Here is a 26,428-nt window from a genome sequence, read left to right on the forward strand (position 1 = left end):
CAGGGTTTGAGTGTATTGTATGTTCTGAGGTTGAAAAGTAACAGATGGCAATACAATGAACAGGGCTGAAAAGCAGATGGAAAAAAAAACCTTAAACAAAACAAATTCTGGATGCTGGTCAAATGACTCCAAAGACATTTTTGAAAAGATATTCAATGTCTTTAAATTGAATTGACAGTTGCAGGTTAAAGTTGCAGCTCTAGATTGAACGGCGGAAGTATTACATCATTTCCTGTTAGTGTAAAATGTTTAAAGGGTAACTCCGCCATATTTTTTCGCTAAAGTGTGTTAACAGGTCTACAGGAGTACTACTGCATATGTGAAATAAGTAGTATACAGCCTTTCCGTGGCTCCGGAGGAAGATGCATGTTATCTGATAAACTGTCTCCAGTCATTTCATTCAGTGGCTAAGTTGCATTGTGGGTAATGTAGGAGGCAGGTTTTGAAAAGCAGTCCACTCGTCTACCATTGCACTTCTCTGACGCTGTTTGACTTATTATGAAAATTTGCATCAAAATTAATACAGCAGAACCAGAGATATCTCCCTTTTAATTCTACTAAAAACCTTGGGCCTTAAATTACCTACAATGCAGTTAAGCTACTGAGTGACATCACTGGAGGCAATTTATTTAGTGACATGCAGTTTCCCCTGGAGCCGCATAACTAATTTGCAATGCTAACATATTCCAATATTTAGCTGCGATATTGCCTATATGTACACATTTGACCTTTTTTGTGTTTGCATGCTTATATTAGCTAATTAGCACAAAACACAAGTAGAGCTGAGACTTTGAGCAAGGATGTTAGCTGTGTGGGTGTCTGGTCTTTAACCAAGGTATTGGGCAAATAACAATTTGCATGAAAAAGTCAGGAGATCAAGTTAGAATTCATTCTCTGGGTAACAGATTTTATCACAACCAGACAAAGATATTTCAGTGTGGAGGACCAGCTGACTGACTGACATTGCCGTTCATAGAGCTATGCTGCACATGTAAATCAAGTGATCTACTTTATTTATTCCATAGGGTTATTAGAATGCACTTGAGCACCATGTGCTGAATTGTCACCATAGTTTGCATATGTCATTATGCACTGTCCACAGTGAGAACTGATAATAATTCAAAATAGAGCGTCAGGTTTAGTTGGATTTACATGAGTAATGTATTTATGTTTTTATCTACAGTTGATAGGTGAAAAAGTATGTAAAAGGTTTGCGTCAGACTTTTCATTGAACCAAGTATTATGTTGGAGCAGGGACACATTTGGCCGACATACTGACATACGGTATGCTTTTTAAGAGTTAGAATTTAAACAGACGTAATTTTAGTAGTTATATAAAACTACATTAAGTCATCAAAAGGTATGACAAAATCTAAATGGACACTATTCAATAAGTGTTGATGTCTTTGCATGTCAACATAAACAGAAATTCAATTAGAAAATCATCAATAACATTTTCTATAACAATCATGGGACATATTTCTTCCTAAAATCTATGTAAATTGCAACTTACAACAACAAAACAGCCGTCCTAAACCATAACATAAAAAACTATGACCTAAAACTTAAAGGTGCACTCTGTAGTTCTGGGGAAGAAATTTTAATCAGAAGAGATACATCTTCAATGACTATCTTTTTATGCCTTAATAAACCGGATTATCAAATTGTCTTTGTTTTCATGACTGAATAAACTGAAATAACAAACTGACCTTAAAGGACAACACAACTTTGTTTGCATTTTTTCATTTTGTTGTGGGGACCTTTTTTTCATCTGAGAACAGCTTATCTATTCAGTTTTGGAAAAAAATAATATTTCTATACCTGATCAGGTATATACATATCAAACATGCTTCTGTCTGCCACAGGCTTAAAGGACACTCTTTTCACTAAGGAATGTTCTTCTGTTAAATTGGACTTTTTACGATTTACAAATTTGACTTGAGTCTCAAGGATATAAAACGGGTGCTGTAAAGCTACATCCACTATATTTATCAACGGTAATTTTATTGTGTGAAGATGATAAAGCTGCACCAAGAAACATAAAATGTTTGACGTCAGATTCTTCTGATAACAAATCTGAATTCCAGTTACAATAAAGACTCATTATGTACACTGTTGGTCATCATCTTCATCCCTCGCTTTCATTTATACCACAAGAGGCACCAGCTGGTATAAAACAGTTTATGTTTCTGTTCAGTTGTTGAGCATTAAGAAATGACAGCAATCATCAATTCAGCTTCTCTTTATCCTAAAAGCACATTGTGCTTACAAACTGTGAATGTATCCCTCTTTCGGGAAGCGTTTTGCTCCTTATCGCCAAAGATTTGGGATTGTGAAGTGCGACGTGCTTCCACTGTATTGCTCCTGATTGGCTTGCCTTTGCTAAATATATCACAATGCTGAAAATGTGTGTTTGTAGGTGGCTGAAAAGCAGCAACAACGATCTATTTGTTACTTCATTTTATCATAACTTTTCCACACTCTTTTGAGACCTGAGACTTAACTTCTTTTTATTATAGTTTTGACTCAAATCCAGTTCGTTAAACTGTTTGGAACAGCTGAAAGTGAAAATATGATGAAATCTGGCAGTGTTATTGTCTGCTAATATCAGCAGGAAAGGCAAACAGTAACTCGCTGAGAAAAAGGAAGCAGCAGCACGTGTTACTGTTGCACCAGAGACAGCCGGTCTGTACTCTCCTGCGTAAACTGACTGAAAAATGCAGGTTTATGAATTCATTTTTTTAACACAGATTATAAACTGTGTAATACTTGTTCAGGTATAGAGATAAGGGTCTGGTGGTAAATTCCTTGAGGATAACTTAGAGTATGGATTAACGTTTACTTAATGAAACTTTAAAGGTCAACAGGGCTGTGGTTGATGACCCAACACGGGATGTACCAACCTGCCAACTTTTTGTTCTCTCTGACAGTAGAAAGAGCAGAGAATAGAGGACGATGATTCATTATTTTAATGACTGCTTGTGCCACTTTTATAACCACTAATCAAACACTGACAGTTATCTAGAGAGGAAAAGAAAAACGATGTAGACCGATACATTTCCTGTTCTGAGACTGACGTACAATGTTTGCTTTGGGATACACACTTTAAGACCAGACTCAGGTAATTCATGTTTACATGATGGTTAATCAACCAAGACATATGTTAGCGTGACGCACTGCAATTTAATGGTCTCACAGGCAGAGAGGACAGGATACAACAGTGAATACTGGACACATATGTGAGAGAAAAACAAAGAAAAAATACTTTATTCGTTTCATTTACAGCATCTAACAGTGTCATCCATGGTGCAAATACAGTACGAAAATGACTGCAATTCTGCCCTAAATATAAATAAAACCGATCCTTGAAAATAAATACCAGCCACACAACCCAGCAGTTTGAGCACACTAACAGGATTTTCTCTCAATTGATGCTGATGGGTTTTTAAATCACTCCAGATTTAAACATTTCTTTGAGACAAAAAACAACACAAAAAGACTGAATTCAAACAAAGTAGGTCCATCAACTAAACAAACACATCTTTGTTCCCAGTGTAGCACCAGTGATCAAAAGGCATCAAAACAACAAAACTGCAACTAGAGTGCTACAGTATAAATGCTATTGGGCAAGCTTGGCTTCATTTTTTTCGAGTTTTTCCTCTAGCATTCGTACCCACAGATCTCTGTTAAAAGGAATAGTTTGGAACATTTTGGGAAATATGCTTTCTTGCAGTTGGATAACATGATCAATACCATATCTCGTCTGTGAATGTAGCTACAGCCAGCAGCCAGTTAGCTTTGCTTAGCTTAGCATAAAGACTGGAAACAGCAAAAACGCAATGTTTCGCGTTCATTTAATCTGTGTTAAAATGAGTGCTATTGATCTTCTCATCAAACTATTAGCAAAGACGCGATAACTAAATTTCCCCAAGTGAATTATTTAAATAATCCAAAGGTGGACACTCAATTTTTCAAGTACACAATTCGATCAGACTGTTCATTGAACAAAAAGGCAGCGTACATTCAAAGGGCAATAATGCATCTCTCTCACTGGCAACGAGCGTGAAAATCTAGAAGGTCATGAACACACCAGTGGAAGATCACTTTATTCATGAATAAAATGCAGTCAAGTTATTCCTTATATCCCTGTTTGATGTCTGAAAGTAAAAACCATCCGAAATACAGCTAAAGTAAAGTTCAGGGAATAATAATAGGATGATATAAATATTGAATCAATTGGGAGAGAAAGTGCAATTGAACATTGAAATAAAAACTGACTTTAGGGCTGCTTATTGTTATTATTTATAATCAACTTTTTAAGCGCTTTGTCTGTGAAAGCTCATCAAATAAAATAAATTCAGTCTGATCAACAGTCTGAAACTCAAAAATATTCAGCTTCATGTCACAAAAGACAAGACAAGCAGTTAATTGACTTACTGATTAATGAACAAATGTTTCAACTCTTAATTTAAACAGAACACATTCCACTGAGCGTCTTGGAGTCGCAACAAAACTGGTGACCTGTTGAGGATAATGCTTGATGGCAGGGTTTAAAAAACAAGGCAAAACAAACATCAGAGTTAATCAGTGCTGATAGTCACTGATGAACTCTCAGCTGCAAACATTCTTATCAACAAACAAGAACAATGTTGGAGCCCTCAGGGCTGAAAGCACCATGTCTTCAAAACTGAAGCAACTGTTTGAAAGCCTCGCCCCCATCTGACCATAGATATTTACCTCCCAGTCATAACTTAAGTGGTATTAACCTCCAGAGGAAGTTGGGAACCACCAGGCTGATCAGCTGAAAATTGTCCTGACAACTCTGAGGTCACTGCGGGGTCATCTGAGACGTCAGGTGAATCCCGGTCTACTGGCAATCTGTGTCGCACTTTCTTGATTCACCGTCCAAGTCCAGCTTAAGAAGAGTTTCCTGGCGGTGAAGACAAAACACGGCTTAGTTGACATACTGCACGCCATAAGCCTTTAACCTAAAGAGAGCTGGTGAGGGTGTGTTTATCTGGGACGCTAGCTAAGTGGTTTCAAGGATAACCTGAGAGACATTTCAATCACAAGAAGCATTATCAAGACCAGAACAGCATTTGTGTTTACGTTACGATACTATTTGATATGATATATTTCATCGTCCCTGTGGGGAACATGTCTTGGACTCAAATGTCATCAAGTTACACTAAAAATATTGCTGGCTTTGAAACATTTACAAAGTGCTTTATAATGGGAATGTGTCCAAATGTGAACACTTCTCTTTTCTTGTTTGTCACTAAATCACAGGTCATTAGTCGAATAAGCCAGTTCTGTTTTAGCACATGCGACATGCTGACTTCTCTGTTATGTTTAATATTTTACTTTTACAGGATGGAACTTTCCATTTGGTTTACATTTTTTTCACACTAAGAATTCAATAAATGTATTCAAAATGCTGAAGACTTTTGTGCTGGAGGTGCATCTGTTGTAGGGATTTTGTTGGGTTCAGGATGAGGCGAGGTTTTTTCCAGACTGACTGTGAATCAGAGGCAATGTAACATTTTTGCCAGACACGCATCATGTCACTGTTAAAACTATAGGACACATAACATTTAACAGCTACTTGACTTCCTCTGGTTTCCTTTTACACTGTGTGTATACTATGTGTATCAAATCAAATAAACAAATCAATCTTATTTATATAGCCAATAATCACATAACATAGCCTCATCCCACAGCCCACATCCTCTGTCCTTAGACCCTCGATTTGTATGCCTACTATTCAATCAAAATTCAATTAACAAAATGGGACACAGGCTGGCCAGACAACGTGAAATCAGAGACTGCTGTGCCTAAGGAGACCTGTCTCCACTACAACATCTTGGAACAAGGTGTTACCTTGCACAAAGACAGTCAACTGACTAGTTACACAGGTAACTCAGGTTTGGGGCATATTTTCTTCTTCAGAGATCCTTACATCCTGTGTGCACCTTTAAATATCATCTTCTTTCAATGTCAGATGTGCCCGTTATGTGAGATTCTTCAAGATCATAAACGCAGCTTCCAAAATAACCACGAGGTGGAAAATCAACACCTCTTTAAAACTGATAATATATATATAATATATATATAATATATATATATATATATATATAATATATATATATATATATATATATATATATATATATATATATATATATATATATATATATATATATATATTTATCTTGAATTTACACATGTGCTGCTGAATGAATGGTATCTCCTCTCTCAAGTTGAATGAAGGTGCCTGTGTAAGCTATTTTTATGTGTGTGTGTGTGTGTGTGTGTGTGTGTGTGTGTGTGTGTGTGTGCGTGTGCATAAATTTTTCTTGCCTTGACCCGACATGTGTTCGGAGCTGGGATGATGAGCGGGTCCTGGGACTCTTTGAGGGAGAAACTCTGCTCGGTGAGAGACGTGGACGGCCTGAACTCCTCTCTCCACCACCACAGAGCCATTCCCACCAGGAGCACACTGAGAAACACTGAGAGAGACACACACGCACACACGAGAAATGAATCACTTTCTTTGGCCTCTCCAGACATGACGGAGGTTCAGGGGTTGACATCAGAGTTCTTCCACCCCCTTCTCCTCCTCTGAGTGGACAAACAAACAGGTGTCTGTTATGACTGGACAAGAAGCCCAAACAGCAAGAGGAAAAAGGAAATATATGTATAATAACAATAATGCATTTGTTTGGAGAGTGTTTCTTTACACACTCACTTTACATGATAAACAAGCAAATACAGCATGTAGCTCAAAACTGAAAGTCTAAAGAATGTGTTGTGCAAATATTTACATGTCATATTTAGCAAACTGCTAAATTTGGCAACATAGAAAGCAGAGCTCCAGTTTGCTTCTTTCCATTTTTGCCTTTAGGAGTCTCAGCTCTTAATAAATCTCTATGTGGAACCAGTCACTTCAAAGCTGTCTGGCAGCGTGAATGCACAGTGACAGATGCTGCCTGTTACATGTTCATGACTCAGATGGGAGTGGCCATGACGACCTCAGTGTGCAGTGATATCACATTTAGATCCACAACCTTGCAGTAGAAAATCATAAACTCACGCTGGGAAGCAGCTGGTAAATGGTAACTTATGGGAAACGGAGGAATAAAATGGCATCAATGTTTATCTTCTACAGTCAATATTTAATTATGAACATTTCTGTTTGACCATTTTATCTTTTGGCACAGGTGCATCCCTGTAAAGGATGTGCGCAACAGTGTTTCCCACACATTAATCTCAGGTCTCAAGTGCGCATGTTCTATGGCACCCGACCTGGACATGATTTGTTTGAGTTTCTTACTGATAAGAGAGAGGATTCCAGCAAACGTAGGCTCAGATAAAGTCGGCGCAGGAACTGTGCGAGAAATGGCAGGAATTTCTTGGGATTTATTTTGTCCTGGTTCTGGAGGAGTGCAGCTCAGCTCCAGACTCTCAGACATCAGGTCGATAACACACTCGTGCTGGCACAGCACCTGGGTATGTCCGCATACAGATGGCCCTAAGCGACAGGAAAATGAGAGGAATCAATGACAGCAAGTTGGCATGGCTACATTAAGGTCATAGGCACCAATAGAGTTCATCTGAACCCCTGACCTTATTACAAAAAAACATTTCACTCTTTACACTGTATCCTAACTGCATGCAATGCAAGCGAGTGTCAGTGACAAGAATCAGCCTGATTTTATTGTTTCCTATTGGAATGGCCTTACTGGTACAAAGCAAAGCAGAGTGCGGTTTTGAGCCCGACACCCTGTTTCGATTTTCAGCCCGTCACTGGCATTGAAAGTGCGAGATGGGTTAAAGAATGGTTGAGTTATGAGGCTGAAATGAGGAGTTATCTATACAATACTGAGTCCTAGTACTACAAAAACCTAAACAAAGACAAAAACTGACTGAAGGAAGATCGCCGGTGAGTTGAAAGACACCATCTCTTTTTGCTGTTGGCCAAGACATTCCTATTCGAGGAGCGTCTAAATGTCACAATGTGTCTTTTCTTGTTTAAAAAGTACAAACACAGGAAGAACAGCTATCTTAGCAAACTCACTGATCTTTTACTTCAGTTGTTACGTCTCTAATTGGATCAGTAGCACACAGCTGATACCCCGTTTGTTTACATGACATAACAGAATGCATATTTAATGATTTCGGTGCAGACGGTGAGTGCTAGAACACAGAGCTCAGCACAAAGTCTGAGACACACAGTACATGTTGAATTCATCTGACTGGTCGTACCGTTTGGTTGAAGAACAGGCTGAATGATGACCACACCGCCTGGTGAGGTGGCGTTTGGCAGCAGTATTTGAAGGTTTCTGCCGTCGTGTTTGTCAGCTCGGCAGATGGAGCTCGTAATGTCATCACTCCAATACACAAAACCCTGAGTCAGATTGGAAACACAGTTAACTGTTATCATCAGCTGAAGGCTGTGTTAAAGGTGTCGTTTGGTAAACACGTTTTATTTTCTAGATTCTACCATCGCAACCAGTCAGTCGGTAGAAAAGTGTGAACCACAGGGATGTCATATTGTCCTCTTTGATCTCTGCTTAGCACCTTGTGTCTGTTATTCATTGTATGTGTATTCATGTCCAAGACTAATCTCCCTGCAAATAAAGTAATCTTGAATCATGAAATGAAAAAATTAAAAAAGTAAGAAAATCCTGATATCAGTCAGATTTATTGGCACCACAAACCCCACGGTCTAAGATTATGCAACTCACATGTAAGGTGAGCACTCACGTTAAATGCTTACCTTTAGTCCCCTGCACATGTTTAATGATAAATGCCCATGTGTGTAGTGTACCAATCATTTAATACTTTATATAACACAAAACATTATACATGAGAAAAATGCAAACTGCACTCAAGGATTTCAATAAATTAGATATAAAAGGAAGCAATAAGAGCTTGTTTCTCTACTGTTCTACAGTAAGGTTAAGGGATTACACTGTAGACATATTGGGATTTAAGATTAGCTACACTACTGCAACTCACTAAAGGCTAATATCTGATTTCTTGCCTTAAAGTGATGAATTTCTTGCATGTGAATTCATGGTAGGTTCTTGTATCACTTTCTGTATCTCGCACAGTGGTGCTCACACTTTTTCTAGCATGTACCTGTTCTTTTTTACATTTTTTTTTTATGTTGTTTATTTCGGGCATGTCAATTCATAAGCATCACATTTCATCATTGTTCAAATAATACAACACACATGGCCGAAAGGGAAAAGCGGGAGAAGCCAAAGCTTATCAAGTCCCGCCCCCATTACCCACAGGATAAAATCTTCATCCTGATCTTTTCTTGTCTTTTGCAATTTACTTTTTTCTTTTCTTCTCTTTTTTTCTTTTGTTATGACCTTTGACAAAACATATTACAGCAGTAGCATACAGAGCTGAATTCAAGCTCTAGACAGTACATACAGATTACATGTGTGTCTGCACATGTGTCCATATTAGTCCATCATGAGTGAACAACAGTCTCATCTTATGGCCTCATCTTATAGCCAGGCTTGCCACAAAGTCAGAATGTCCAATTGAGAGAGAGCAAAAGTCCAGTGTATTTATTATTCGTTGAGATGGTCTTGGGATGGTGTAAGAGCCCTTTAATGCATTTTTATATTATTTCATCAGTCTCCTCTGCAGCTTTTATCGCTGCTAGCTTCGCCATGTCCTCCCGATTGGTGGCTACATCAACTCGCATCTGTATCACGAAGTCGCGGATTGTTGAGATGTCAGAGCGTATCCCGACCACAGCACTCCGAGTATTGGCGTTGTCCGCCCTCGCACTGGTCTGCTCAGTAGCGATCTTTCTCATTTTCCAATATTGCATAAAGATTCCAAATCCCAAAGCGATCGTTCCAATTGTCATGAACGTGAACATGTACACGTCCTCGACATCTTCCACATCCAGTGCGGCAAGGCAGAGGACTCTCCAATTTTCCCAACCATCCATAACGTAGCCGGACATAAAGGTCCGGGCATGTCGGTTCACCAGGACCCGCACGCCGTGTTGAGAACACTCTGTCGATGGCATTCATTGACCAGCTCAGCAACTCCATCGTGGATTGATCGATTGGTTGATTGGTTAAGAACGTAGTTGGACAATATTAGACGAATCTCAATCGAATGACTGTTGTGTGCCGATTAACAGGGCTGAGTCCTTCACAGCTCAGAAGAACTTGTGATAACTCACAATAGTGGCACAGTGTTCGTACCTAAGTTGTCTCACATTGTTGATACCGATTATAACAACATCCTGCCATGTACAACTGGCATTGGCCTTGGACCATATAATTTTCTCAGGTTCAACTTATTGTTTGGGTACAGAATGGTATTTGTTATGCTCACATGCCGTCTCAACAAAGTGTCTGCCCAGTGTCTGTTGATTCGTGCCTCTGACCTTTATCAACCCTCTAGTATTGATCTGTACTGATCAACGATTGAATGTACATACTTTTTTTTGAAGCCACTTAGTGTTGCTGATTTTTTGACATCTTCTTCTAGTTCATAAACAATGTTTAAACATCTGTTTGAACAATTTCCCCCCGGGGATCAATAAAGTATCTTATTCTGATTCTGATTAATCCTCCTCCTTGAACCGGCACCTTATCGTGGTGGAGGGGTTTGAGCACCCGAATGATCCTAGGAGCTATGTTGTCCGGGGCTTAATGCCCCTGGTAGGGTCTCCCAAGGCAAACAGGTCCTAGGTGACGGGTCAGACTAAGATCGGTTCACTCGCCCCTGATGAATAAAACAAGACCAAGGACGTGCACGTCGCCCGGATCGGCGTCACCGGGGCCCCACCCTGGAGCCAGGCCTGGGGTTGGGGCTCGCAGGCGAGCGCCTGGTGGCCGGGTCTCTGCCCACGGGACCCGGCCGGGCGCAGCCCGAACGAGCAACGTGGGCCCGCCCTCCCGTGGGCTCACCACTCGCGGGAGGGTTCAGACGGGGCCGGTGCAGAGGGATATGGGTGGCGGTCGTGGGCGGGGGCCCCGGCGGCCCAATCCCCGGATGGTGACTCTAGCCATGGGGACATGGAATGTCACCTCACTGGGGGGGAAAGAGCCTGAGCTGGTGCGGGAGGTTGAGCGGTACCGGCTAGAAATAGTCGGGCTCACCTCCACACACAGCCTGGGCTCTGGAACCCAACTCCTTGAGAGAGGCTGGACTCTCTTCTACTCTGGAGTTGCCCGCGGCGAGAGGCGGCGAGCTGGTGTGGGCTTGCTTATAGCCCCCCAGCTCAGCCGCCATGTGTTGGAGTTCTCCCCGGTGAACGAGAGGGTCGTTTCCCTGCGCCTTCGGGTCGGGGATAGGGCTCTCACCGTTGTCTCGGCTTATGGGCCGAACAGCGGTGCAGAGTACCCGGCCTTCTTGGAGTCCCTGGGAGGGGTACTGGAGAGTGCTCCAACCGGGGACTCCGTCGTTCTCCTGGGGGACTTCAACGCCCACGTGGGCGATGACAGTGTTACCTGGAGGGGTGTGATTGGGAGGAACGGCCTCCCCGATCTGAACCCGAGTGGTGTTTTGTTACTGGACTTCTGTGCTAGTCACAGTTTGTCCATAACAAACACCATGTTCAAGCATAAGGGTGTCCATATGTGCACGTGGCACCAGGACACCCTAGGCCGGAGATCAATGATCGACTTTGTGGTCGTGTCATCTGACCTCCGGCCGTATGTCTTGGACACTCGGGTGAAGAGAGGGGCTGAGCTGTCAACTGATCACCACCTGGTGGTGAGTTGGATCCGCTGGCAGGGGAGGAAGCTGGACAGACCTGGCAGACCCAAACGTATCGTGAGGGTCTGCTGGGAACGTCTCGCAGAACCCTCTGCCAGGGAGATCTTTAACTCCCACCTCCGGGAGAGCTTTGACCAGATCCCGAGGGAGGCTGGGGACATTGAGTCCGAATGGACCATGTTCTCCACCTCCATTGTTGACGCGGCTGTCCGGAGCTGTGGCCGTAAGGTCTCCGGTGCCTGTCGCGGCGGCAATCCCCGAACCCGGTGGTGGACCCCGGAAGTAAGGGTTGCTGTCAAGCTGAAGAAGGAGTCCTACCGGGCCTGGCTGGCCCGGGGGACTCCTGAGGCAGCTGACGGGTACCGGCAGGCCAAGCGTGCGGCAGCACGGGCAGTCTCGGAAGCAAAAACTCGGGTCTGGGAAGAGTTCGGGGAGGCCATGGAGGAGGACTACCGGTCGGCCTCGAAGAAATTCTGGCAAACCATCCGGCGCCTCAGGAGGGGGAAGCAGTCCTCCACCAACACTGTTTACAGTGGAGGTGGGGAGCTGTTGACCTCGACTGGGGACATCGTCGGGCGGTGGAAGGAATACTTCGAGGATCTCCTCAATCCCGCTGACACGCCTTCCATAGAGGAAGCAGAGGCTGGGGACTCAGAGGTTGACCCATCCATCACCCAAGCCGAAGTCACTGAGGTAGTCCGTAAGCTCCTCAGTGGCAAAGCACCGGGGGTGGATGAGATCCGCCCTGAGTACCTCAAGTCTCTGGATGTTGTGGGGCTGTCTTGGCTGACACGTCTCTGCAGCATCGCGTGGCAGTCGGGGACAGTGCCTCTGGACTGGCAGACCGGGGTGGTGGTCCCCCTATTTAAAAAGGGGGACCGGAGGGTGTGTTCCAACTATCGGGGGATCACACTCCTCAGCCTCCCCGGGAAAGTCTATTCCAGGGTACTGGAGAGGAGAATTCGGCCGATAGTCGAACCTCGGATCCAGGAGGAACAATGCGGTTTCCGTCCTGGCCGTGGAACACTGGACCAGCTCTATACCCTCCGCAGGGTGCTCGAGGGTTCATGGGAGTTTGCCCAACCAGTCCACATGTGTTTTGTGGACTTGGAGAAGGCATTCGACCGTGTCCCTCGTGGCATACTGTGGGGGGTGCTCCGGGAGTACGGGGTCGGGGGCCCTCTGTTAAGGGCCGTACGGTCCCTGTACTGCCGGAGCAGGAGCTTGGTTCGCATTGCCGGCAGTAAGTCAGACCTGTTCCCAGTACATGTTGGACTCCGGCAGGGCTGCCCTTTGTCACCGGTTCTGTTCATTACTTTTATGGACAGAATTTCTAGGCGCAGCCACGGGCCGGAGGGGATCTGGTTCGGGAGCCAATGGATCTCATCTCTGCTTTTCGCGGATGATGTGGTCTTGTTGGCTCCTTCGAGCCGGGACCTCCAGCATGTCCTGGGGCGGTTTGCAGCCGAGTGCGAAGCGGCTGGGATGAGAATCAGCACCTCCAAATCCGAGGCCATGGTTCTCGACCGGAAAAAGGTGGCCTGCTCCCTCCAGGTGGGAGGAGAGTTCCTGCCTCAAGTGGAGGAGTTTAAGTATCTTGGGGTCTTGTTCACGAGTGAGGGAAGGATGGAGCGTGAGATTGACAGACGGATCGGTGCAGCGGCCGCAGTAATGCGGTCTTTGTATCGGTCCGTCGTGGTGAAGAGAGAGCTGAGCCGAAAGGCGAAGCTCTCGATTTACCAGTCAATCTACGTTCCGACCCTCACCTATGGCCATGAACTTTGGGTCATGACCGAAAGAATAAGATCCCGGATACAAGCGGCCGAAATGAGTTTCCTCCGCAGGGTGGCAGGGCGCTCCCTTAGAGATAGGGTGAAGAGCTCTGTCACCCGGGAGGAGCTCAGAGTAGAGCCGCTGCTCCTCCACATCGAGAGGAGCCAGCTGAGGTGGCTCGGGCATCTGTTTCGGATGCCCCCGGGACGCCTCCCTCGGGAGGTGTTCCTGGCATGTCCCTCCGGGAGGAGACCCCGAGGAAGACCCAGGACACGCTGGTGTGACTATGTCGCCCAGCTGGCCTGGGAACGCCTTGGGGTCCTCCCGGAAGAGCTGGAGGCAGTATCCGGGGAGAGGGAAGTCTGGGTGTCCCTGCTCAGGCAGCTGCCCCCGCGACCCGGCCCCGGATAAGCGGATGAAAATGGATGGATGGATGGATGATTAATCTGATAAGTCTCAAAAGAGTTTGGGTTCCATACCCCACAATTTCTGTCAACTATCTACACTTTAGTGGGAGGCAACAAAAACAATTTGAATGTATTAGAGGATGGATGTCGAAAAACTCTTTTTTCTCTACAAAAGTGACCTAATGGGACATATATACAACTATCGTGACATCTTTGCTTTATTCAACAATATTCAACAATTATTAATTATTTCCAGATTTATTTTCACTGAGTTAAAGACATGGGTAAAACGAAGGGCTGTAAGGGGTTTGTTTACCTCAAACACAGCCAGTCCGAAGGGGCGGTCCAGATAACCGTTAGACTCCACCACAGTTTTACGGTGACGGCCGTCTATATTCACTCTGGAGATGCTTTTTGTTCCCTGGTCGACCCAGTACAGCAGCTGGCGAGGCATATCTAGATGATGGTTCACGTATTAAAATCACATGAAGACGTGATATGCACCATGAAGTGTAAAACTGAGACACATCGAATTAAACTGTGGTAGCATCAGCCCTCTGATTAAAAAATAAAGAACATATTGTTTCTGTTTCGCTGCGGTAGCTGTGCTTTTCTAACCAATTTACATAAATTTGACTATGACCATCTACAAATCTAAAACTCATTGTACAATTAGCTCAGTAACATTTCAGAACGAACCCAGAGAAAGAGCGACTGGGTGGCGTATTGAGTAGGTGACCAGAGTCATCCTGTCCCGACCGTCCAAACGAGATCTCTCAATCTTTGGTGAGCTGCCACTCTGAGCCCAGAAGAGCAGCCTGAGGAAACGGAAGAAAATGAAAATCACAGATGAGTTCTGGGATAAGATTCCTGCTTTATCCCATTTTTAAGTGTTCTTCAATTGTTTCCAATTTCTTGAATCTTTCTTTTATGTGTAGTTTTTAATGTGCATTATTTCACCCATTTCTAGGAAATTTGCTATATCAAAGACATTGATAGGCCCCGAGCACCGCACAATGTATTCCAAAAGATTATTATCATCATCATCATCATCATCATCATCATTATAATTATTATTATTATATTTCCTTACTTATTTAACTATTCTAAATCATTATCTTTTTGTCTTATAATGATTTGCTTGACTCATTTTGGGAGGCTAAAAGTGCATGAAAACTCCTTAAACTTTGAAAACTTGCCTTGGTCAAGGACAAATTAGCCTAAATACATGTTTTGTTGGTGGGGGAAACTGGAGTAAGCCAGAGAGACTATGTAAACTCCCCACTGAAAGGCCATGTCACAGCCAGGAATCAAACCTTTCTGTCTTGCTGTGAGGCAACAGTGCCTAAACAGTGCTTCGCCACTAGGCTGCAACTAACTCGTATTTTATTGTAGTTTTATTGTCAATTGTTTTGTCGGTTAATCGATAATTTTTTGTTTATAAAATGTCTAAAAAAGGTGCAAAATGTCAATCAGTGTTTCCAAATGCCAGAGACTAGTTTTTGTCTAAATCCCAGCGATATTCAGTTTAATGTCGTTGAGGAGCAAAGACTACAGGAAACATTTACATTTAAGAGGCTGGGATCAGGAATTTTTTCTTTAATACATTTTATAATTGTTTATCAAAATAAAGGGCAGGCATTTTTTTCATAATTGACAACTGATCAATTAATCGATTGTAAACGGTTAAAGCTCAAATCCTTACATCTGTCAAATTGATCACATTATGATTATTATTAAAGGATAGCAGAAGCTCCACTTTATAAAAACCAGACAGAAAAAGTATCTGAGTTTAATACAATACGGCCCTCCCTGAGCAAATATATGATTTGTTTTAGTCCAACTCTTACTGCACCGTTGGTGTGTTGTCTTTCTTTGCACGAGTATATGTGAAGGACAGTACATCTTGTCTAATCCAATCTAATCTAGTGAACACAGTACACTTCCTTGACAGCCAGAAAATGTCTCCTACCGTTGGAGAGGATCCACAGCCACTGCAGAGGGTTTGTACAGTCCTGTTATAAGTGGACGCTGAGTCGAACCATCCAGCACACCGACACTGACAGAACCGCTCTCCAGATTGGTCCAGTAAAGGAGCTGGTGGATCCAGTCCACAGCCAGGCCTGAGACTGAACCTTGAACCTTCAGCAGCAACACTGAATCCTGCGGCTTTCCATCCATGGAGACCCTGAAAAACACCCAGGTGGAGAAAGGAACATTTTTGTAATCAATGAAAACATGGTGTGTATGAAAAAGTTCCGCTCTACAATCCTTCAGTGGAATCACCAATCTCTAAAACTTTAGAGGAAAATACCCAAAAACTGTGGTCAGTCCACTGCTTTGGTCCAGACTGAAACACCTCATCAATAACTGGATCGACTGGGTTTTGTGCAGGTAGTCGTGGTCCCCAGAAGATGCAGCCTAACGACTTTGGTGATCCTCTGACTTTTTCCTTTAGTGTCACCATGAAATTCACATATCTGTTTTTTGAGCAGGATTGTACAATATTGGGAAAAAAACTGCGATATTTTTAGTTTTCTGCGAGATATATGACGACAAAGCAAAAAAAACCATAATAAAACAGGAACTTTCACAAGCACACTTGAAAAGCTGTATTTGAAATCAACGATTCAACAATGAATGGGGTGATTTTTCTTAAATGAAAGAGCCAGAGCAGGGCCTGCCTCGTATTGATTTGAACTGTAGCTGTGTTTGCATGAAGCCTGATATAATCCAAACAGAATCAAATTGCTCCATGTCAAAACCTCAATCAGAAGACACAGGCCCAAACTGGACGAAATTTCAACCAGTTGCAGAAGTGCAGTTTAAAACCTTTTCAGAAAACAATCAAAATTAAAACTCATGTCTATCTGAAAATATTAGATATCCACCTTCAGGACAGGGAGGTGATCAAATAAGCACCAAAACAAACAAAATATCCAACCAGGGAGAGGATTACATGATCTAACATCACTTTTGCACATATCCAATAACTCTTCCTATTAAGGTCATCACTGCATGTAAACACCAGAACCTAAATTATCCCGTCCCATGTCAACAGTTGGCCTGAAATCTTCAATCGTAATGAAGAAGTACTGTCTGTGTGAACATCTCTTGTGACCATTATGGGTGGTTCACTGTTTATACAGTGTGGAATAATCTACTTTAATCTACTCTAACTGCTGTCTCTTGAAGATTACCTATGCAAACAGTGCAAGTTTTCCTTTTGTATCAGACATCAAAACAGTTGTACTGAAGCAGGATGTGTGTAGCCGTGTGTGTAAGTCAAATGTCTCTACGTTCGTGTCCCCCTCAGGCTGAGCTGTCGTTACTTTGGCGTTCCTCTGACTTTTCATCAAGCGGAATTATCAGGTCACAATTTTGCATACTGTCCAATACTCTCTTTAATGATGCTCTTTTTATCTTTAGTTGAACTTCATATTTTCTTGTCTCACATGGTATAATGCATAAAATTCAACATTAGGACAAAGGAGAGCCTTAGTGATGTCTAAGTGTCGCAGTTTTCCGTTGAGTCATGTTATGCTCCTAAGTTGTTCCTCTTTCAACCAAAACTTCCTCTGCAATTTAATTTCCCTATTATCTAATATTGCGTTACTTTGTGTTGAACGTCAGAGTTTATAATACAAGTGTTAAACTTGAAGTTGTTAAACTACAACTTGCGAGTGAATCTCTCCGAATCTCTCCTGAGTAAGATGTTTAAACCCTTCAAGTTAGGAGGAAAATCTGTCTGCAGACACAATGAGAGCAATGTTTCAAGCGAACACCAAACAGAGAACAGAGCAGTAGTACAGTACAGAACGTTAGCAGGATTAAATATCACCATTCACCCTTTAAATCACTAAACAGTAGGCACTCATGTGTAAAAAGGGAACAATAAAACACAAAGGAAGTGGGAGTTTCCTTTCTTTGTAACAGGAAATAACAGGGAGGGACATGTTTGTTTGTGCTTTAAGATGTTACTCAATGAAAATTGAAGCAACAGCAAATTCAAAGGCTGTGCTGGTGACCTCATCATAAGATCGTCAATGGATCCATTGTGCTTCTCTGTTAAACCTTTTTCTCCAGAAATGAGCATGAAGGCGTTGTTTCAATGTGTACAAACCACCGCAGTCACGTTTTACCGAGTTCACCAGGGTTATGTGGGGCACTGAGACGAAATCAGTGTCTCCAGCCAAATTTTGGCAAAAGATCAGAGGATTTTGGAACTTACAGGAAATAACTGCATAAATGCCTGGAAATGCCGTTTCCGTGGTTGTGTTTCAATGTGGGGTAAACAAAGGTGTCAGGTATTGACAAGGCAGAGGAATGTACACAATAACAAGACAATATTTCTGGTTCTCCTGGATCGATTTTCATCTTTAAAAAAACAACAAAACAAAGAAAAATGTACTGGGCTAATTTTTGGAATTATACGCAGAAATGATACTGGTATGGAGTACTAGTTTAGAACCATGATATACAACAAAACAGACACAGACATGGACAGGAGACGTGCACAAGGATCTATTCATACTGCAGTGGATGTTTGCACAAGCTCAAACACAATCTGCATTGTAGAAGTCTGCGTGGCTCATCCAGGACACCGGCAGATGACAACAATTTCTTTGTTTGCACCATCACAGCTATGCGTCTTTGTGTGTGTGTGTGTGTGTGTGTGTGTGTGTGTGGACAAATGTTTTGCTTTAAACCAAGATTCCAATCTTACCTGTGGAGGTAATCCAGTCATATTCTAGCTATAAAAAGGCTCTGGAGGGATTTATACACCCCATCTGCCCAGGAAAGGTTTTAAGATGTACCAGGAGCGGCTGGATAGTGTATGGCAAAAGAGCATTTGGGTTGGCTTTTGCTTTTCCTGCTGCCACAGAGACCCAGAAAAGTGTAGGAAAATGAATGGATGGGGTTATCCTTTTACTCCGTATACAGCTAATACAGAGTGGTGTGTGGTGGTCGCAGCAGCTACTCTCTGTTACCTGTATATGGAGCCTCGTCCTGGCCGTGCCCAGTACAGTGTTCGGTTAGAGACCAAGGCCGCCACTGGCCCCACTCCTGGTAAATGTGGAGCCAATTCCCTGTACTCAGCGCCAGTGACGGTTAACCGCCTCATTCCTTTGGAGGAGGCGAAGATCAGCTGAGCCGCTTCTCCTGGAAAGACACACACACACACAAACAGTGCAATTACAAGTCTTGATTGCTTTGTGCCATTTCATATGACAAGTGGCACTAAAGCATTTGGAATTCTTTTGAACCCGACAATGAAAGCAGCCAAACCTATCAGTGTAGATCAATAAAAGGCTCACGGGAGGTTATCAGTAGAATTGGGAAACATTTCAGGCTCACGTTTTGGCAACTGTACCAAATCAACCTCAGGTATCATATCAGAAGAGTATCAGGAAAACACAACAACACCCAACCCAACTGTGATTACTTGTCAGAACAATGGTCAGGACGTCACACAATAGCAGAGCACAAAAGAAACACTCGTCAGGACTATCTAGGGGCCGGTTCAATAGGTTTTCAGAGCACTAATGGATGTTAGTTAATGTGTTTGTTCAGCCATACTCACCTTTACAGCTGAAATGAGTCAAAGTGTATTGAGGAGGGCCCAGTGTGAGCTTCACACAGTAAGAGAGTTTGCAAATCTGCCACTGCTATCATACAAATATCGCATGCAAACATGCTTTCCAGTGGGTTCTTATGCAAATGCCACGAACACGTGTGTTTCTAAAAGGGCAAGCAGCAACAGGAAACCATTCGTCGCGTTCTGAGGGACATTAGAGACCTGCGCAGTCAAAATGAGTTCAACAGTGTAAAAATTCTTTGCTGTGATTAAACAAAGGATGTTCCTGACGCCGGATTTTCCTGATATTTAAAAAGGAAAAGGAAAGAATTTTAACTTTTGCTAGCTGACCAGTCTAGTAAGAAAACAATTTTAGTCTTGTTGGGTAAAAATATGTCCAAAAATATTTTGCCTATAGGTGTCATCTGAAACTGTCAATCATACTTTTCAACAACTGAATCATATTTTAAATGTCGCTGAAGTGTGAATAAATAAAAGTTAACAAAACAACACCAATTGAAAAAATATACGTTTTCTTTAACCCGCGTTGTGCACGTTCGTAACAGATGCTTGTTTTTTATTCAAATGTCAGATGTGACCAAAAAACTAATTCAAATGCAGATATTTTAATGACAAACGGATACAGACTGTAGCTTTGTGTTCCACCACTGGTTTGCAGGTTTTATGGTTAAATCTGACTCAGTTTAATCCCATCACAAAAAAAAACTCTCTGAGGTCCTTACAAGTCAGGGGAAGAAGGGGAGACAAAAGGCGGACTCAGTCACAGTCAGGTGTGGATGTGATGGGTAAAACTCTCAGCTGCTTTTCTGGTCTGACAGCAGCTCAAAGTTTGTTGATCATCAGCTGAACAGATCCGTCAAACAATATAATTTGCATGGAGACAAACACGAGGTTGGTGTTTGGGATAAATGGACAGCCTGAACATTACAGTATACTGGTCAGCAGAAGTTTGCATAGATGAAAAACCTTCCCCGTTCGTGCGGTCCAAAACCAACTTCAACCTTTATAGTTGTCAGTGGCTGGTTACCAGGAGCGCAGATCACCTGTTCCTCACCTTTGGCCTTACACTCTCTGGTTGCTGGATTCATCAGGTAGTCCTCGTGACAGTCACAGGCGAGGCTGCCGTTCACACACAGCTGATCACACACGTCGTTCTGCAGGCACGTGTCGACCTCTAGATAAAAGAACCACATAGTTAAAAGGAGTTTCAGCGACGAAGCACTGGAACGTGTTTAAACAGTCTACACTTAAGTCAGTGACTATTTTGTGTGATGGGTCAGGATAAATTTTGTAAAACTGGTGATGGAATAAAAAACAAAGTTAGAAGCTGTTAGCACGCGTCAAGCTGCTCCTCACCTTCACACTGGCTGTCCCCAACCAGCCTCATGTTGTCGGGGCAGTCGCAGAAGAAACCCATCGGCTGGTCCACACAGCTATGGGAGCAGCCTCCATTATTGACCTTACACTCGTCCTGATCTGCATAAAAGAAACATTACATCATAAGTGGTGTCATACAAGGAAGTATATAGCTGAAAATCTGGTTTATCGTAATCGGGCTGGGAAAGTTTGGCTGCTGCAAAACCCTTTTGTTAGAATGATATGGTGCAGAATATATGAAGTCTATCCATTTACCTTTGAGTTTTAGGTGTCAGAGGGCAAAATCTGGGCTTAATTCGCATTAGACGATGTCAGTGGAAGTGTACAAAAACACAGTCTGCTAATCTTCAAATGGCTTATTTTGTCCAACCAACAGTCCAAAAGCTTAAAAAAAATAATCCCCTGAGCATGATGTCAAACAGACAAACACAGAAAATCATCACCTAGAATTTTGTTTTTTTTTTTCATTGTTTTGCTTCAAAAATGACCGGAACAATTATTAAATTATCAAAAACAACAGTTGTTTCTACTGATTGACAAACCAGCCAATCGATTGATCATTTCGGCTCTAGTGCAGCTGTATTAGCAAGACTGTTTTAAGTTTGTTTATTAGGATAAAACCCCTTGAGATGTACCATCTCGTTTTCGAGGGGGTCCCAAATTGCTGTGCTTCATTGTCACAATTGAACTGCTGATTTTTCAGATTAACTTCCTTGAATGAGTAATTCTGGGCATAAAGATTCAGTTCAGTTGTTGGCTGCATGTCCTGCAGGACACTGAAAGAGGACATACTTTAATGCAGTAAGGAGCAGTCCCACGCTGCCCTCTCCTGGCTGGTTAGACACTTTAGCAACAAGGTACTACAGTATACAGCATGAGTGCACTCAACTAAAGTATGTGTTGGGTTCAAATTTCATTTCATGTCATTATACTTCAACAGAAGTGCTTGTCTGATGGTCAAGCAGCATCTGGAACCCCTCTCAGCCGCCATAACCTCTGAGCTGGGGCCGTGTCAGGAGTGACACCCTAAACAAGGTGAAACAGCCTCAGGTGAAAACTGAACATAAGTATGTGGACAGAGCGGTCTACATTCCCTTTGTTTATGAAGCCGTCTCACTCACCACAGTCGGCCTCGTCGCTGCCATCAGAGCAGTCTGCTGAGTGGTCACACCTCCAGCTCTGGCGGATGCACCGCCCATCTCCACACTGAAACTCAGACGTCGTACATGCGGGGGAAGTCTGGGGACGTGGTCGAGACAAACCACACAACTCCTTAGACTCGTCCCGCCCATTTCTGCAGTCAGACCGGCCGTCACACAGCTTGTTTCCAGGCAGGCAGGTGTCAGACGGCCCGCAGGAGAAGAAGCCAGCGGTGGTACAGTTGTGGCAGGTAGCCTCGTCGCTCCCGTCACCACAGTTGTCCACGCCATCGCAGAGGAGATGTAGAGACATGCAGCCTCCGTTGCTGCAGGCAAACTCATCTTTCTTACACCACAGGTGACCTGTGAGGAGTGAGAGGCACAGTTACAAATGCAGCAGTAATTAAGTCTTGCAGCACTTAAGAGTCTCTGCTAACATCATCTTCACAGTATGGAGTTAGTGACATATTACATTTTTTCTAAACATTTACAGGAGAGTTTCCCACATCTTAGGATTTAGGACTCAGGACTCATTTATTTTACTTTGGGTTGAGTCAAACGAGAATTTTTTTTTAATTTTCTTTGATTCCAGCTTCTAAAATGTGAATATTTTCTGGTTTCTTCACTCCTCTATGACAGTAAACTGAATATCTATGGGTTGTGGACAAAACCAAGACATTTGAGGACGTCATCTTGGGTTTTGGAAAAATCACTTTATAGAAAAAAAAATGATTGACAGTTTAATCTGAATCTGTAACGGAAGGCCTTTTACAGCTGTACATTAAAAAAACGTGGTGTGATAACAAACAAAAAAAATTGAATGGTGGGCTAACCTGTCTAACCTGATTAAATTTGCATTTATCTTTATTGAGTTGGAGGAGGTGGGAGTCTTGCATGTGTGAGAAACAAACTTACCTACAGTGACTTACTTAGTATCTCGCTCACTTTCTACGTTTTCCTGGCCGACATCAGAACCAGCAACATTCAGCTCAAAGTCTTTCTAATCTCTAAGCAACACTGCCAACATCCATCCATTCTGCCACCACGCACACCAACACTGTTTAAGTTTAACGCACATGAAATCCTTTCACAACACTTTCTCTTGCAGGTTTTCTCTTTGCGAGCGTTATGCAGCGTCGAGTTCACGCTGAACACCAAATAGACCCGTAATCCAATATTACAGTCTCTAATGGCCTCCACAGGATTATAAAACTGAAATCTGCAGTGGTATGTTCCCACACAGTGCTAGGAAACTGAAGAAAGTAGATCAACATTCTGTCTGCGCAGAGCCATGGAGCTCAGATATACATGATTATTTGTTAGGTTCTTATAAGTTTGCATGGAGAAGTTCAGTTCTTTTAAATGAATGGCTCAAACTGTTTGCCACTTCCTTTTAGCAATATTTTGAATACATTTTTAATATTCAATTATTTAGATAGATAGATAGCTGGATAGATAGATAGATAGATAGATAGATAGATAGATAGATAGATAGATAGATTATTATTATTATTATTTAATATCTATTTAAATATGGGACTAAAACTGACATGCATCACCGTGTCACACTGACATGTTTATTCTTCTGTTGCTATTTTTTTTTAATCACTCTTTGTCCATCCTATTTAATATCTTTGCGATCTGCCTTGTGCTTCTTGCAGTTCTCGTCTGCACTTTGAATTGTCTTGATGTTGAAATGCACAATATAAATAAACGTAATCTTTCCTTGTCAGAAAATAGAGATTTTTGTTTTGATTTGATTGGTTCACGCTGCCAAGAGAAAAAAGAGCTTTTGAAACCTGAATCGGCGTGCATGTGTGTGTGCATTGTTCGGGATGGGATCGTATTTGTTGACATTGTTCTCACCACAGCGGTGTTCATCTGATCCGTCCTCACAGTCTCTGTGTCCATCGCACACACTCAGTTTCTTGACGCACGAGCCATCGTTACACTTGAACTCCAGCTGCTCGTGGCAGGGAGGTAGAGAGTGACCTGCAGCTCCTGAGGCATATGCAAACACACAGTCAGAGTCTGAGACAACCAGCCCAAATACTTCTATTTTGCAGTTGTTGGGAATTTAATACTTCAATTTTCATTACAAAACATAATATCAGCTTAACAACAATGTGCATGCATTTCATAGTATCTTTATATTTGGTATTCCCCCTTTGCTGACCCGAAGTATTGAGCTGGCGTGGACTCCACAAGTTTGTGCAACATCGGATGTCTTTTAGATCGTCTTTTGTAGTGCAGGACACCACAAAGGACAATAAAAATTACACAATAGACAAGGGGAAGACACAAAAACCATGACAAGCTGTGTCATTACATTATTTTCCTTTTCAGTTGTGTGAGACACATCCTAATTATTGCAGAAAGTCAACAGGGTAAGGCAAGTAGGATTCAATAAATGAGCAAAATAATCCTTTTCTCTGCAGTTTTGCACATTTCACTTGTCTCCCATCGTGTGTTTTTTGTATCATAGAATCTCCAAAATGAATAACCAAAACGAAATTTCAAGCCTATCAAATCCAAGTGCCTCTCTCTGAAGGCATACTGAGCAGAATTATTCATAAATTACTTGCACTTCAGTCTTTTCTCTCAGAGATAAGGATCACATTTGGACTCACTGGGCTGACAGAGCTACACTGACATCGCATGACACACGTCTTTTATTTTCTGCACTTGCACAATTCTAGTTAAAAAAAAAAGACTTTTATTTTTGTGTTATGTTACATTTTTAACAAACATGCATCACTTCACTGCAGGGGAGGGGTCAAATGTTTCCATCTTGTTAACGGTCTACCGACCAATTTCGCACTTTTCTGTCCAAACATGAATATTTCCTCTTACTGTGCTCAGACTGTAACAACTTGGCTTCCTGTGACGTTATGCTTGAATTCGTTACAAGTCCAGATCGACTTCACTGTAGCTTGCTTTTTAAACAGACTCCATTCAAAGTGACAGGCTCTGCTCGACTGTAAACCCACGGGCCGTTAAATAACCTCAAACACAAGCAGCTCTTTCATTTCTCGCACATGCACCAGCAAGCCACGCATCTTACCCCAGACGTGACAGCAGGTTAGAGGCAAGATAAGAAGAAATAAACCTCCAAGGTCTCCCATGCTCGATGTCCTCCACGGTTGCCTGTGGCATGCGGCGCGGAAATATGACGTAAGCGTTGATTCTGACGAACGGCAGCTTTGTCAGTTTGAACTTTTAATCGGTTATTGTTATAGTTTCATCAATAGATAAATTATCCGTCATCAATCATAGTCATCGTCTCCACATTTCTTTTAATTCGGTTATTTGCTTGTGTGACGTAGAATATGTTCGCTGTCGTGTTGCTAGGATACAACGCGTCCTTTGTCAAATCATGACGTTTCCGGCCGTTGATTTTTTTTTTGATTTTTTTTGTTTTTTTAATGGCACAAATAACATATTAAGCACCACTGCTCCATACGACCTTAAAATGAACTCCCTTTGAAATAACACACACTCTGTATAACTGAGTATAAGTTACACTACTAACTTTTTAGACATACAAACTATTGTCTGCACACCTTTTAAAAAACATAAATGTATTATTAAACATGATGCTGACGTAGATTAAACCAACAGTGTATGAGGTTTTTAAAATGTGCTCCACCTCCTGTAACATTAATGAAAGTTTCAGGATTAATCAATGATGGAATGTAACTAAGTACATTTACTCAAGTACTGTTCTTGAGCACAATTTGGAGTGAGTATTGAGTATCTGAATGTTCTGTTCTGCTAGTTTATACTTCCACTCCAGTGGACAGGAAAGGCATGAAAAACTGTAATCTAACAAAGTGACTAGTAACTGAAGCTGTCAGACAAATGTAGTAGAGTAAAAAGTACAATATTCCCCTCTGAGCTGCAGTGCAGTAGAAGTATAAAGTTACATAAAATCGAAATATTCAAGTAAAGCACCTTGAATTTAAGTTTAACTAATTTACTTAGTTATTTTTCAGGTTAAAAACACTACACATGATGATGATGTTGTCTAGAAAAGAAAATGATGAAGCCTTTTGTAATCGAAGAACTTGCTTTTTTGAGTTTTCTGTTTCCACTTGCGTAATGTAACTAATTGCATTTACTCATTTAATTTGGTAAACTTGTACTTTACTTGAGTATTTCCATTTTTGCTACTTTATACTTCCACTACATTACATTTGGGAGGCAAATATGGTACTTTTTAATCCACTACATTTATTTGATTACTTTAGTAACTAGTTACTCTGCAGATTGCATGCTGTATCAGAGCCAAAGCAACACATTTTTAAATCAGTTTACTTTCCTATTATTTCATTGACAGCCGGTCAATGAATACACAGATTGTATCTTGA

The 26,428-nt window shown here is 42.1% G+C and overlaps 1 protein-coding gene across 1 annotated transcript; it reads right to left on the bottom strand.

Moving 5' to 3' along the window:
* Positions 1-3,240: 3,240 nt before the first annotated feature.
* Positions 3,241-25,329, bottom strand: LOC115591623 (low-density lipoprotein receptor-like). The gene is made up of 13 exons (XM_030433765.1): positions 25,123-25,329; positions 23,925-24,059; positions 22,041-22,421; positions 20,899-21,018; positions 20,597-20,716; positions 18,935-19,106; positions 15,916-16,131; positions 14,643-14,761; positions 14,260-14,399; positions 8,266-8,407; positions 7,334-7,531; positions 6,361-6,509; positions 3,241-4,930 (listed from the first exon to the last, which is right to left on the bottom strand). The coding sequence occupies exons 1-13, from the start codon at positions 25,181-25,183 to the stop codon at positions 4,868-4,870; spliced, it is 2,016 nt and encodes a 671-aa protein (XP_030289625.1). The 5' UTR covers positions 25,184-25,329; the 3' UTR covers positions 3,241-4,867.
* Positions 25,330-26,428: the final 1,099 nt, after the last annotated feature.

The sequence above is a fragment of the Sparus aurata genome, chromosome 11 (assembly GCF_900880675.1).
Source record: "Sparus aurata chromosome 11, fSpaAur1.1, whole genome shotgun sequence".
NCBI classification, from domain to species: Eukaryota; Metazoa; Chordata; class Actinopteri; order Spariformes; family Sparidae; genus Sparus; species Sparus aurata.

Bases quoted from the DNA above. Each gene is read 5' to 3' on its own strand.
- LOC115591623 (XM_030433765.1), bottom strand. From the start codon at position 25,183: ATGGGAGACCTTGGAGGTTTATTTCTTCTTATCTTGCCTCTAACCTGC. The intron at 20,717-20,898 runs GTGAGGAGCAGC...TCTTTTATCTAG, and splicing joins TGGGGACAGCCAGTGTGAAG to AGGTCGACACGTGCCTGCAG. The intron at 8,408-14,259 runs GTAAACAAACCC...AATCTGACTCAG, and splicing joins TCGGACTGGCTGTGTTTGAG to GGTTTTGTGTATTGGAGTGA.